Source organism: Aulonocara stuartgranti, assembly GCF_965226115.1.
Source record: "Aulonocara stuartgranti genome assembly, chromosome: 19".
NCBI lineage: Eukaryota > Metazoa > Chordata > Actinopteri > Cichliformes > Cichlidae > Aulonocara > Aulonocara stuartgranti.
The window spans coordinates 2,093,804-2,107,730 of record NC_138955.1 but is presented as its reverse complement, the minus strand read 5'-3'; the positions used below and the strand labels follow the sequence as shown (position 1 = coordinate 2,107,730).

The following is a 13,927-nucleotide window of genomic DNA, read 5'->3' as shown; positions in this document are numbered from 1 at the left end:
CTGCAGATGTGCTCTCTCTTTATTTAGATTGTTTCTGACATTTACATTTGTCTTAGAAACTGTTTTTCAAAAGTTATGATTTTTAGAGGAACATATTCTAACTCTTTTAAAGAAGTAAACTGATAATATCATGCGCTGTACACGTGATGGACAGCAGCTACTCTGTCAGGCCTAAAATGAATAACAGGAAGCAGCCACAAAATTCACTTATTATCCCTTCAGATGCTCACCAACATGCTTGATCTCGTTTCTAAATTATCCAGTAACCCAGTTAAGTTGAAGTCTTATATAATTCAAATATTCCAGAAATATGTTATTAGCCTTCCAAAAATATTTTCTACAGTTAAAAATACTGACTAAAGTATAAATAATGACTTTGACTCTCTATTTATCATCTTTCCTTTTGTACACAGGCTGCTAAAAGAAACAGGTTATTAAAGCTGCAGTTTTAATTGTTACCAGGCACAAGTGTTTCTTAATGTGTTCATCAGCAGATGAGGTGTAAACAGACATACTGGTATAATATTGTGTTAATAATGTAAAACACTGTAAGTCTGTATATATTTTAGATGAACAATTTACTGTAGCATTGCTGTAGATAAATACAGGGTACACACATGGGCATAACAGTTTTAAACAGCAGTTTACTTTATATAAATGTGCTGAATAATGCTTTTTCATGTTAGCTGTAAGATTTGCTAATATGCTAAAAGGTTTATTAAATGCTTACAGAGATTTGTCTGATAGCAACTTGTGTTTATGTAAGATTGTGATGCATTATTGCAGATATTTTAGCTCAGTGGTTTTGGTGCTTTTTCACAAATCCATTTCATTTGGGCATCACATTTAACGTCGTTCCAGCTCTTGTAGAAGTTTGCTTTGGGATACAGCGCTGCACAGTCCTCATTGTTGATATCATTTGGCTCTCCATCATTCCAGTACCTGAAGCAAACGACAAGTTACACTGCTGAGACAGGATTTCCTTTCACGCGATTCACATTAATTGTTATTCACCTTTTATCTTATTCGTGTAATTTATCCTTCAGGAGGACAAACACAACTGACCGCTGATTTACACAAGTTTCACCGTGTGTATACGTTTAATCAGGCCTCCTCCTGACATTCTTTTGTTATTTCAAAAAATGATTACCTTGATATTAATTGTGTTTTAACTTTTGTACAGTTCTTTGTTGCTTTTATGTCTTCAAAAAGAACTATATAAACTTTACTTTACGTACTTTTCATTCTTAATGTGAAATTTCCAGCAAATCTTACATTACATGCTACATTAAATGAAAAGATGCACAGTATTCAAAGACCAAGAAGAAGTTTTTGTATATCTGTATGTGGAGAATGGACTAAGTGTATAATTAAAACAAAATGAAAACATAAAAAAGTAGAAGTACGAATGTATATGTTCATCTGTTGTATTCTATTTAATCAATTTAGTGTAGCAGGGGGACTGGAGCCTATCCCAGCCACCGTAGGCGGAAAAGGCCGGGTACACCCTTTGCTGTAGTAATGTAGATTGTTGTTTTGCATTGTGCATTGCATATGTAACATAGTTAAATAGAGTTGAAGTTAAATCCCGCTAAATGGGACATTGGCGCCACCTACTGTCGAAAAAGTGACCCTGCAATATTCACAAAGGGTAAGGGATTCTGGGTAATCCTCAGAATAATGGAGGATTCCTGCGAGGTAAGGAATGCGCAAATGTCGTGGGGAGGAAAAATCATATCGCAGGCTGTTAAAGTAATACAGTCTGACCCGATTATTTTTGTTGTTTATACATCATTTGTTGCGGGTCATTTCTCCAGTCTTTATGTTGAACTGAGTGCACGTTTATGTGAGATTTCTTTATTGGGAGGAGAGGAAACAAAATGGGAGCATAGTTAGCTAACTCTGTTGTTGCTTTCCCGTTTAGATTTTGTGCTGATTGCCCACGACATTAAAAAGAGAGCATTCTAACCATTGCCTTTTTGTTGTGAATGCAGGTATGTGACTGTGCCACACTGTTTAGAGAATTTACATTGTTTCATGTACAGCTTTAAAATATATTTCTATATTCCTTTCATTTGGGAAATTTAACATGCAATGTTAATGGTGTTGAAGTTTTTCTATTTTGGTTGTATAAATTTACCACTATACGATCACACTGCAAGTGGAAATGTAATCCTCAGAATAATGGAGGATTCCTGCGAGATTTTGTGCTGATTGCCCACGACATTAAAAAGAGAGCATTCTAACCATTGCCTTTTTGTTGTGAATGCAGACCAGAGAAGACACTACACAGAGGTCACATTGGTGCCGTGACTCGTTCGTGACGCTGCTGAATCGGGCTGGTGTCCTCTCGTTGCAGCATCATCGTGGAGCATCAGCTTCCTTATTGTTTAGTCTGTTGGGTAACGGAATCAAACTTTGGGGACTGTTGGACATACTTTTATATTGGCTTTGTATATTGCCATATTGTATTAAGTCCACCTTAGCTCTATTAATATTCTGCTAGATATGGATCTAAGTGACTCTGATGACACCCCAAATGTGACTCCCCTTGTTGTGGGTAGGGGCAGAGGGTTCACAACTGTTCCTTTTTCACTGGGTGACTGTCGGGTGGGGCATAGAGCAGCAGATAGTTCTTGTGAGCTGGTGGCTGAGTCGCAGTCAGTACAGTGCACTAAGTCATCTACCTCAGACCCCCCAATAACTGATGTGAGTCTAGTCGACCAAATGAGCGACATTGTGCAGCAAATTGGGCAACGCCTGGCTGATAGCATTCTGTCACACCTGACTACGCCACACACTTCGAGCCCTGCATCTGCTACATATACATGTCCTGAGGTGGCGCATGAAACAACAGATCTCCCCTCCAGCCGCTCACTAGATCTCTCTCATGTCCAGCTGGTGGCTCCACGACAGGTTAAAGACCCACCTGTGTTTCGGGGGGAGAGTTCGGACTCATTGTCTGTTGATGAGTGGCAGGAAGCCATGCAGAGTTACATAAAGAAGAGTGCCATTCTTCCAGAAAACCAAGCTGAGGAGATTTTGATGCATCTGAGAGGCAGGGCAAAAGATGTTGTGAAATTTGGTGTGAGGAATGGTGGAATTGATGTCCAGCATAATCCACAAGCTATCTACAGACTTCTGAACAAACATTTTAGTTCCACCCAGTGCTCGTCTGTGCCCCTGGCTGACTTTTATTCCACCCTGCCGAAGGACCGAGAGGATCCATATGAGTACTGGCTGAGGCTGAACAAGGCTGCTGATGTTGTTGGCAACTGTCTTAAGGAGCAGGGGAAATCTTTTGAGAACTCTGGTGTGGAGGTTGCACGCATGTTCATCAGACACTGCCCCTGCAGAGACTTGGCTCTTATTTTTAGAACCAAAACATGTGATAAATGGTCAGCTCGTGAAGTTCAGGAGGTACTGGATGAGTATCACCTGGGTAAGGGGTTCCAGTCTCCTCCACAGACGGGTAACTGTGTTTATGTGAATAAGGCAGAGATTAGCACAAATGGTACTCCTTGTTTGGCTGACCATGAGCAGAGGCCAGCTGTGAGTCAGGATGGCTCTGCTATTGAGAGGTTGATCAGCATGCTAGAGAAGGTGCTGCTTCAAGGCCCAGGCTATGCTCGAGCTAATGCCAGGCGACAGAGTGCCCGACTGCCGAGAATACCGGGCTTAGATGACACACCATGTTCCATCTGCAGAGATAGCTCCCACTCCACACTCACGCACTGTCGGGAAAACAGATTGTGCTTCATGTGTCACCTACCTGGTCATTCGAGACGTAACTGCCCAGAGGGCAAGTGTACTCCTTCCAGTGGTCATCAGGGAAACTGAACGATCTGCGTGGAGGGGAGGACAGCGCAGATCCAGCAAGTAAGCCTCCCATCTTGGATGTGACTGATATTAATGATTATGACACTTTGTATTCTACTTACAGTGGCATTGTCCCGCCAAATAAAACACTGATTGCACAGGGCTTGCATAGGCTCTCAAACACTGATAGTTTATTCTACTCTGCAGTGACTACTAGTGGTGGACAAGTTCTTAAAGCATTAGTGGACAGTGGCTCTATGGCGTGCACCATAAGTGAGACAGTTGATGAGAAACTTTCACAATCGATACCTGATATTGAGAGACGTTCAGCTGAAGACGTTGTCATTGTTGGTTGTGGGGGTCACCTCGTTACGCCTTCTGCTATGTATGATCTTACAGTGTCAATATATGGCTTTAAGGTGGTGATTCCTGTTCTGGTGGTTCCGGGCCAGGCTGATGACATGATTCTGGGCAGCAATGCGATAAAGTGGCTTATTTCACAGTTAAAAATGACTGTTGGTACCCAGGATGATGCTTTCCCTCATTTGGCAACTTTGCTGTCCTATTCTGATGACTGTGGTGGCAGAGCAATGCCTCCAAGTTTCGGCACTGCAAAGCTTAAGAGACGCATCACCTTACAGCCCTTGTCTGAACATTTAGTGTGGGCTAAGCTGCCTGCTCCTGATGCCTCAGCGGTGGGAAGTGCTGTCATTATTGAACCCACTCAGTCTCGATCCAAACCTGCACAGATCCTAGTGGGGCGAGTTGTCACTTCCTTGTTTGGGGATGGTTGGGTCCCTGTTAAAGTGGTGAATCCCTCCGACAAGCCCCTCACTCTCAGGAGAAATGCTAAGGTTGCTGATGTGTCCCCCTGTCTTTCTGTGCAGGACTTACCTGAACCTGTTCAAATTCGATCCAGTACACAATACACACAGAACTCGTCGCCCGCACCGAGATCAGAAGCGGAGATGTCACAGCGCTTGTGTGATTTGGGCCTGCAGGACCTGGACCTCTCGTCCTGTGAAGTTTCCCCAGAATGGAGAGATAGGCTGCTGCGACTCATTGAGCAGTATGAGTCCATCTTTTCAAGGCACAAAATGGACTGCGGTGAGGCTGCTGACTTTGTCCACAGAATCCGCCTGGTGGATGACAAGCCCTTCAGACTGCCATACAGACGGGTCCCACCATGCCATTACGAGAAGCTTCGCACTGCCCTAGATGAGATGGAGGAGTCAGGGATAATCCGTAAGTCCCAGAGTGAATTCTCATCCCCCCTTGTCTTAGTTGTTAAGCCAAATGGTGACCTGCGCATATGCAATGACTTTAGATGGTTAAATGCAAGAACAGTTAAAGATGCACATCCATTGCCTCATCAGTCAGACGCCCTCGCAGCACTTGGTGGGAATGTTTTTTTTTCTACAATGGATCTCACATCGGGGTTTTACAATGTCAGACTCCACGAGGACGACAAAAAATACACGGCATTCTCCTCCCCATTTGGCCTTCATGAATATAACAGGATGCCTCAAGGCCTGACAAATAGTCCTGCTACTTTTATGCGGATGATGATGTCCATTTTTGGTGATGAGAACTTCACAAGTTTGTTGTGTTATCTGGATGACCTTATGGTCTATGCCCCATCCGAACAGGTGGCTCTTGAACGTCTGCAGATGGTTTTCTCACGACTTTCTGCCAACAACCTGAAGCTCGCACCAAAGAAATGCCACTTTCTTCAGCGGTCTGTGAAGTTCCTGGGACACATCATATGTGGTGAGGGTGTGAAAACAGACCCAAGTAAAGTGCAGGCTATAGACAATGTGGAGGAAGCAGACCTGATGGAGTCTGACGGGGTGACACCATGTGCAAGGAAAATCAGATCCTTCCTGGGGATGGTTCTCTACTACCATCATTTTATCGAGCGGTGCTCTGCAAAAGCTAAGCCACTGTTTGATCTTGTGGCTGAACCAGCTGCGCTACGCAAGAGAGGTAGAGGCCGTAAGCCTAAATTTAAAAGGGGCCACGTGAAGCTGTCTCCGGCTGACTGGACTGATGAGTGCAGGGAAGCATTCAAGGCCCTAAAACATGAACTTGTGCATAGTGTCACATTAGCCCATCCAGATTTTACTGCGCCCTTTCTCCTTGCAGTTGATGCTTCCTTTGACGGCCTTGGAGCCGTCCTCTCACAGTTGCCCCCTGATGGTAGCATCGCCAGACCAGTGGCATTCGCCAGTAAGACCCTGTCACACTCTCAGCTAAACTATCCAGCGCATCGTTTGGAGTTTCTTGCTCTGAAATGGGCAGTCTGTGACAAGTTTAGCCATTGGCTGAAAGGGAGCCACTTCACAGTGTGGACGGACAATAACCCGCTGACATACATCTTAACCAAGCCTAGGTTAGATGCATGTGAGCAACGATGGGTTTCAAAGCTTGCAGCATACAGTTTTGAACTGAAGTATGTCCCTGGCACCAAAAATGTTGTCGCGGATGCATTGAGTAGAGAGCCATTTGTCCAGTCGTGCATAGGCCACAGGCTAGTCACTGAACCTTATGCTGCCCTATTGAACCAAATGCACAGTCTGGTGGATGGGACTGTGCAGGATATGTTTCGGTGTGCTGCAAACTGCCAGTTGGTTGTGGATCAGTCTGAGGAAGGAGCTACAACTATCCTAGCTAACCCTCAAGGTTCTCTCTCGTCACAGGATGTTTCCGCTGTGTTGGCTGCACATGACACTGGTGGTATCAGCCATGTGAGAGGTGTGGGATCTGATATCCCTCAGGTCCCAACTATTGCCCGTCCAGCCTGTACGGCGAGAAGTGAACTCGCTAACCTGCAGGAACAAGATGAGGTTTTGGGCAGAGTTTTCTTTTATGTCCGGCATCACAAGAGGCCCACCAGGCATGAACGTGCTAGCGAGTCCCGTGGTGTAATGAAATTACTCAGACATTGGTCCAGACTCTTAATTAAAGATGGTATGTTGTATAAGGTGAAGAAAGACAGGAACATGAACGTGACGATTTACCAGTTTGTTGTCCCAGACACTCTGAAGACTGAAGTTCTCCGAGGCATCCATGATACGGCGGGTCATCAGGGCCAAGTCCGCACCCTGTCTCTTGCAAGGCAGAGATTCTTTTGGACAGGGATGGAGCGTGACATCATCAATCATGTGAAAGGCTGTTTTCGTTGTGTGGTTGGGAAAACCCCAGAGCCGAATGACCGTGCCACACTGGAGAGCATTTGTACCACTGAACCGATGGAGCTAGTCTGCATCGACTTCTGGACTGCTGAACAGACTGACAAGAAGTGCGTTGATGTTTTGGTTGTCACAGACCATTTTTCCAAATTAGCGCATGCATTCCCTTGTAAGAATCAGTCTGCCAAGCAGGTTGCTCGCCGCCTGTGGAATGACTTTTTCTGTGTGTACGGCTTTCCCAGACGTATACACTCTGATCAAGGAGCCAACTTTGAGAGTCAACTCATTAAGGAGCTCCTGGACATGGCTGGCATCCAGAAATCACACACCACTCCTTACCACCCAATGGGGAATGGTATTGTCGAGCGATACAACAGGACCTTGGGAAATATGATACGGGCTTTGCCCCCTCAATCCAAAGCCAGGTGGCCGCAAATGCTTCAGATGTTGACGTTCTGCTACAATTGCACTGAACATGAAACAACGGGTTTCGCACCTTTTTTTCTCGTATTTGGGAGAATTCCTCGTCTGCCTGTTGATGTTGTTTTCCAGCATGTTCTCCCTGATGGTGCCGTTGTTGACCACGGTGAATTTGTCGCCCATTTGAAGCGTGACCTGTCTGAGGCTGCCCGCATTGCCAGGCAGAACAGCCGTATTGCCCAGGCTCGCCAGGCGAGGAATTATGACCGCAAGGCTAAGGGTGCGCCCCTCTCAGTCGGTGACAGAGTCTTGCTTGCTAATCGTGGTGAGAGAGGAAAGAGGAAGATCGCTGACAAATGGGAATCCACAGTTTTTGAGGTGGCGTCTGTGAAACCTGACATCAATGTGTACCACATCAGAGACCCTGTGACTCTCAGGGAAAAAGTTGTTCACCGAAACCTACTACTTCCTGTGAGTTTCATTCCTGCGGGAAACGAGTGCATACCAGTGTCAACCTGCCCCTCGATTGCGGATAGTGGACAAGGTGAACCAGAACTTCCAGGTGATGTGCAGGATGGTGAGACGAAGACGGTTTGCTGGCTCATGCAGATGGACCAAGCAAGTGACAGGGACTCTGCGGTTGGTCAACCTGGTTGTTCTCTTGGTGCGGCTTTCAGCGTCCCAACCTCTGAGGCAGAATCGACTGTGGCCCCGCCTGCTGGGTGTGACCCGTTGGTTTCCCGGTTGCCCTCCCCTGCCCCCTCTATTGAATCTGTTGTGTCCCGGAGTGCCTCCTCGCAGCTTCTGGCGGGAGATGCTCCACATGTCCTTTCCCCTGAGCTTGTGACTGACACACGACTGAGTACAGGGGACCGTGTAGTGCGTACACAGCCACCACCTCTTTGTACTAGATCAGGTAGACCTGTGAAACCTCCAACACGTCTCATTTGTGAGATCAATGAACAACAGGTTGATGATTCAGTGTCGACAGTTGACTCCTTGTTTTCATTTGTGCGAAATATGTTTTCAGGATAGATTACTAGCCGTTTTGCAAATGTGCTGTTACTCAGAACGTTTTGGGTAATACCTGCGTGGAGCAATGTTCACATCATGGGAGGTGTATACGGCATCTTTCATATCTGGGTTGGCAGGGGAATTGGCCGCTCTCTTGCTTGCCTTATTCCATATGGAAAGTTTTTTTAACTGACTTGAACTATCTTGTGCTCCCACGGTCACACTGTTATGTTTTATGCATTGGAAATTTCTGTTTTTCTGTTGTCATGCCCCAATTTAGCAGGATTTAAGGGGGGTGTGTGTAACATAGTTAAATAGAGTTGAAGTTAAATCCCGCTAAATGGGACATTGGCGCCACCTACTGTCGAAAAAGTGACCCTGCAATATTCACAAAGGGCAAGGGATTCTGGGTAATCCTCAGAATAATGGAGGATTCCTGCGAGGTAAGGAATGCGCAAATGTCGTGGGGAGGAAAAATCATATCGCAGGCTGTTAAAGTAATACAGTCTGACCCGATTATTTTTGTTGTTTATACATCATTTGTTGCGGGTCATTTCTCCAGTCTTTATGTTGAACTGAGTGCACGTTTATGTGAGATTTCTTTATTGGGAGGAGAGGAAACAAAATGGGAGCATAGTTAGCTAACTCTGTTGTTGCTTTCCCGTTTAGATTTTGTGCTGATTGCCCACGACATTAAAAAGAGAGCATTCTAACCATTGCCTTTTTGTTGTGAATGCAGGTATGTGACTGTGCCACACTGTTTAGAGAATTTACATTGTTTCATGTACAGCTTTAAAATATATTTCTATATTCCTTTCATTTGGGAAATTTAACATGCAATGTTAATGGTGTTGAAGTTTTTCTATTTTGGTTGTATAAATTTACCACTATACGATCACACTGCAAGTGGAAATGTAATCCTCAGAATAATGGAGGATTCCTGCGAGATTTTGTGCTGATTGCCCACGACATTAAAAAGAGAGCATTCTAACCATTGCCTTTTTGTTGTGAATGCAGACCAGAGAAGACACTACACAGAGGTCACACATATTGCATTACATATGTATGTGTATATAGAGATGTGTATTTCTATGTATGCATATATGTGCATATATGTCATTGCTGTACATATAGATGATATTGAGCTGATAATTTTAATTGCATCAAAAGGGATTGGATTAAATAAGTTTATAATGCCTCCTAACTCGTGCTAGCAGGTAAAATAAGCTGTGTAGTGTTGTTGGAGACAACTCAATGTACAGTACACTTTTGTTGTTTATGTTTATATTTCTTCATGTTTGAAATGAAAGCAGTCATTTTAAATGACACTGAACTCTTACCCTTCAGCAAGTAATGTTCCATCCCACCATTTCCAAGTCCCTTCCTCATGGACGTCTCTCAGTCCGATCCAGAAGCCCATTGGGGGATGAGGCGTATCTTGATGATTTATTCTTCTGCTTATCCAATCCAGAAACTCAGGGTCTCTGTGAGGCATCCAAGGTCTCACACGGCGAGGAACGTCAGACTCCCAGACCAGGTCACGAGTTTGTGTCGGGGCAGCTTGATGATTTATCAAATAATTGACTGTTGAGTTCTAACGAAAAAAGAAACAAAACCAAAGATAAATTTTCAGAAATCTGCATGAACACCGCTCCACAGAAATACTAACAAACCTCTTCATCTTGGCTGTCTATGATTATAAGATCTCCTCCCTGCAGCTGACAGAAATCTCTGGATTCCTTCCATGTTTTGAATTCATTTGACTTCAAGGGGAAGTAGTAACATACAGAGTTCATTAAAATCCATCCTGCAGGACAGTGTTTGCAGCCATCGCCTGTTTCCAAAAGAAAATACCACCATTATAGAAAATTATGAAACAAGTCATTATGCTTTTACAATTTGATCATATACAGAAACAATGAAACCGGTCTTACTAAGCATTGATAAGCGTGTTCTCATGGCTTCAATTTCCTTTGTAACTTTTTCCATCTGACTTTTATAGTCATTGCTTCGTTTTGTCTGGTGTTCAAGCTCCCAGTTGGTTTGTGTCTGATGGCTCATCTCACTGTCCAGCTGCTTCCTGGCATCCTTCATGGTTTCCACTGCAGTCTTGTAAGTATCCTGGAGGTTGATGAGCTCTTTGCTGATGCGTTCGGTATCATCGAGCGTGAGGTGAGAATCTGTGAGTTTGTTATCTGCAATTGTTGAAGACTGTTACTTTTCTTATTCTTAAGTAACAATATTATAAATCAGGTGGTTTGACAACATTGTACATCATCAGTTTTATTTAGAAATGTTATTGTAGATTTCCAAGATTTGTACAAATCATTGTAGCATCAGTACAATGAATCAATAAGCAGGCTGACAGCAAATTACTCACCTCAGTACATTTAATCATTATGTCCATGTTGTAGCACATAGAAATGTTTAGTCACAGACAGACACATTTTCCCTGTAACTGTGCCTTCGCTCTAACTTTTGTTGAAAATGTGATTTATGTGATGATTTTGCCTAATAGTAAACAGAAATATTTGTCTTTTTCACCATCCTTAGAAATGTTGCTCAACAGCTATCATCAAATGGAGCACTCTAAACTCTGCACTGGAAAAATATACTTTACTTAACCTGTGATCACACATTTTGGTTTTCCAGTGCAAAGGCAGCTGGCAGAGGAATGGCCAAGGAAAGGAAAGACCTCACTGAGCGAAAAAGATGAGGACAAAAGCTTCAGTGCAGCTGGTCTCAGGGGATGAAGAAAAAGCCTGATCAACTTAGCAAGGTGAGTTTAATGTTATGATTTATTTTACTTTTTGATGGTATGTTCAATGTATGTTACTTGAATTATACAATGCTCAAGTCATTTTCCACCTCAAGTTTCTCAATATTAAACCTTGTAGCTTTATTCATTTTATTTTTGGCTTAAAAGTAAACAAGAGCAACAAAAAAAACCCTAACTTTTTAAAATTCTTTCTGTTCCTCTTTTTTCCTCTGAACACATCCTGACCAGGTTCAATGAGACGGGGGAAGTAAACAGCGATACATTCACCCAGACTGCTGATGTTCCTGTATGAACTGAAAAACTTTGAACATCCAAGAAAAAGCTGAGGTTATTTTCTTTACAGCTCATATGGATCTTGATTGACTGAACATTCAGACTTTATTCAGGACTTTGCTACGGGGAGAGAGGTACCAACATGTGTGAGCACATGTGTACACACACACACACACACACAGCATCTCACTTCATGCTTGCCCTTCCCCTAGGCTCTTGTGTCACTCAGCAGTTTGTCGTATTATTGTCTTATTTGTTGAAATTTACAGTCCATGAGCACAAGCAGGGATTTTTGCTTGACCTCATTCTCAGAGGCCTCGCTAATATTTAATGGTCATGAAATATGTCAAACTTTTCTCCGTCCCTAAAGTTAAACAGCTGAGAGCATCTTTAGCGCAGCAGAGAAAAAGATGTGCACCTTGAACTGGAGTTTAAGTGATCCATTTAAGTGACCCTTATGCCTTTGCTGCTGATGAAAAGTTTTCATCAGAAGAAACACTTCTAATTGTACTTTGCTCCTCACTGTCTTTGAAAGGTAAGCGTAGACAAAACAAATCCAGTAGATGCAGTCTATCTGGAAGTTTAGTATAGTAATCTGTCTTTTTTTGTTTTAATGTTTTATTCTGTGTTTTATTTATTTATTATATGGGGGGGAAAGTCCTGTCAGCCTTGTGCTGAGAGGGCTGCAGTCATCGATCTTTTTTATTCTAATAAACCTAAATCACAGGATCACTGATCTGTTCAGTTTTATTCATGTAGCACCGCTTAGCTGTCAACAACTCTCATCTGAAGTCACTTCATATTGTAAGGTAGAGATCCTACAGTGTTAATCTAGGATAAAGTAGTCTCGGCTTCATTGATGAAGTAAATGCAATGATTCAACAGACAAGAATAGAAACCACAGCTTAACAATTTGGCTGATGCAAAGAACCACGAGGCAGTGATTCCAGCTTAAATGTATTCTGGATATTGTTAAATATTCTTACATTTTTTGTTAATGTTTGCCAGGTATCCTGTTTAAAGACAACACTTTGAAGTCACTTCCATGTCTTTACATGAGGACAAACTCATTTCAAGGAAAATAAAAATGCTCAAATTTTAAAGATTGTAAATGATTGTTTAGTCATTTTATGAGGAGATGGATGCCGGCATATTTTAGTATAGTTTTGGAATTGACGAGAATAAAAAGAAAAGAATAAAAACCAATTTTGTTGTGTACTAAAACAAGCAAACAAACAAAAAAAAAAACAGAAGGTGTTCTGGCAGAAAAATTATCAGGACTTTTTTCAGTTTTTCTGAAGGTTTTTTTTGTTTTGTTTTTTTTGGACTATTGGCAAAGTTTGATAACCATTTGCTAAATTGCAAAAAAGAAATTATTTAATAATTAAAACATTTATGTGCACTATAACTCATAATGACTTACAGTGGATCCCCAGGCCAACATTCAGTATCAGAAGAACAGCAGCAAGAAGCGCCAGGCACGCTGCAGCCAGTCTGTGGCGTCTCCCAGGACTCATAGTGAACATGGACACTAAACAGGCAGAACATTATGAATTTTCAGCTTAAACGCAGGTAACACACTTAACTTGGTTGAAGCTTTAAAAGAGTAAAATGTGATCATTTTAGGACTTAATATTACTGTTTACTAGTAGTTTATTTAACATCTTCTCTGTACTCTTTATTTATGATTAGAAAAATCCTGTTAGAGCATGTAAACCTTACACGTAGTTGTCTCAGATCATCAGGTCCTGTCATTAAATCTTAACTCTGTAAAACCTACTTCAATCAAAAGAATCAGAAACCTGACTATGGGAGTGCAATGAATAAAAATTTGAATTATTATACCTTGTATCCTGTTAGACTGATGGTAAGGAGGATACTCTTCCTTCTGCAAATCGTCTTCATAGACAAGTGTCTGAAAACCACCATTTGTCTCCTCCATTCTCACTGTTCAGTCTAAATCAGTCATATGTCAGTGCATTTAAGCAACAATCTGTCACAGATTGTGACGCCTACTGCTGAGGTAATCAGCAATCAGTTCCAGTGAAATCTGCTGTCTGTAAAAACAAAGAGGGAAGTCCATCCATCCATCTATTTTCTTCTGCTTATCAGGGGCCGGGTCACGGGGGCAGCAGCCCATGCAGAGAAGCCCAGACCTCCCTCTCCACGGCCACCTCCTCCAGCTTGTCCGGGGGAACGCCAAGGTGTTCCCAGGCCAGCCGAGAGATATAATCTCTCCAGCGTGTCCTGGGTCTGCCCCGGGGCCTCCTCCCGGTGGGACATGCCCAGAAAATCTCACTCAGGAGGCATCCTTGTCAGATGCCCAAACCACCTCAACTGGCTCCTTTCGATGTGGAGGAGCAGTGGCTCTACTCTGAGCCCCTCCCGAATGGCTGAACTATTCTCACCCCAAAGAGCTGATCCAGTGTTC

General features: G+C 43.0%; 1 protein-coding gene across 1 annotated transcript; it reads right to left on the bottom strand.

Annotated features, from left to right (window-relative positions):
- LOC309695618 (uncharacterized protein) lies at window positions 1-13,584 on the bottom strand. The gene is made up of 6 exons (XM_082516357.1): window positions 13,342-13,584; window positions 12,920-13,027; window positions 10,379-10,639; window positions 10,118-10,278; window positions 9,785-10,038; window positions 1-942 (listed from the first exon to the last, which is right to left on the bottom strand). Exons 1-6 carry the CDS (start codon window positions 13,436-13,438, stop codon window positions 792-794), a joined length of 1,032 nt encoding a protein of 343 aa, XP_082372483.1. The 5' UTR covers window positions 13,439-13,584; the 3' UTR covers window positions 1-791.
- Between the last annotated feature and the right edge of the window lie 343 nt (window positions 13,585-13,927).

Coding starts and splice junctions, on each gene's coding strand:
- LOC309695618 (XM_082516357.1), bottom strand. CDS start 13,438: ATGGAGGAGACAAATGGTGGTTTTCAGACACTTGTCTATGAAGACGAT. Junction 13,028..13,341: donor TCAGTCTAACAGGATACAAG/GTATAATAATTC, acceptor CTGCCTGTTTAG/TGTCCATGTTCACTATGAGT. Junction 10,039..10,117: donor TAGACAGCCAAGATGAAGAG/GTTTGTTAGTAT, acceptor TTTTTTCGTTAG/AACTCAACAGTCAATTATTT.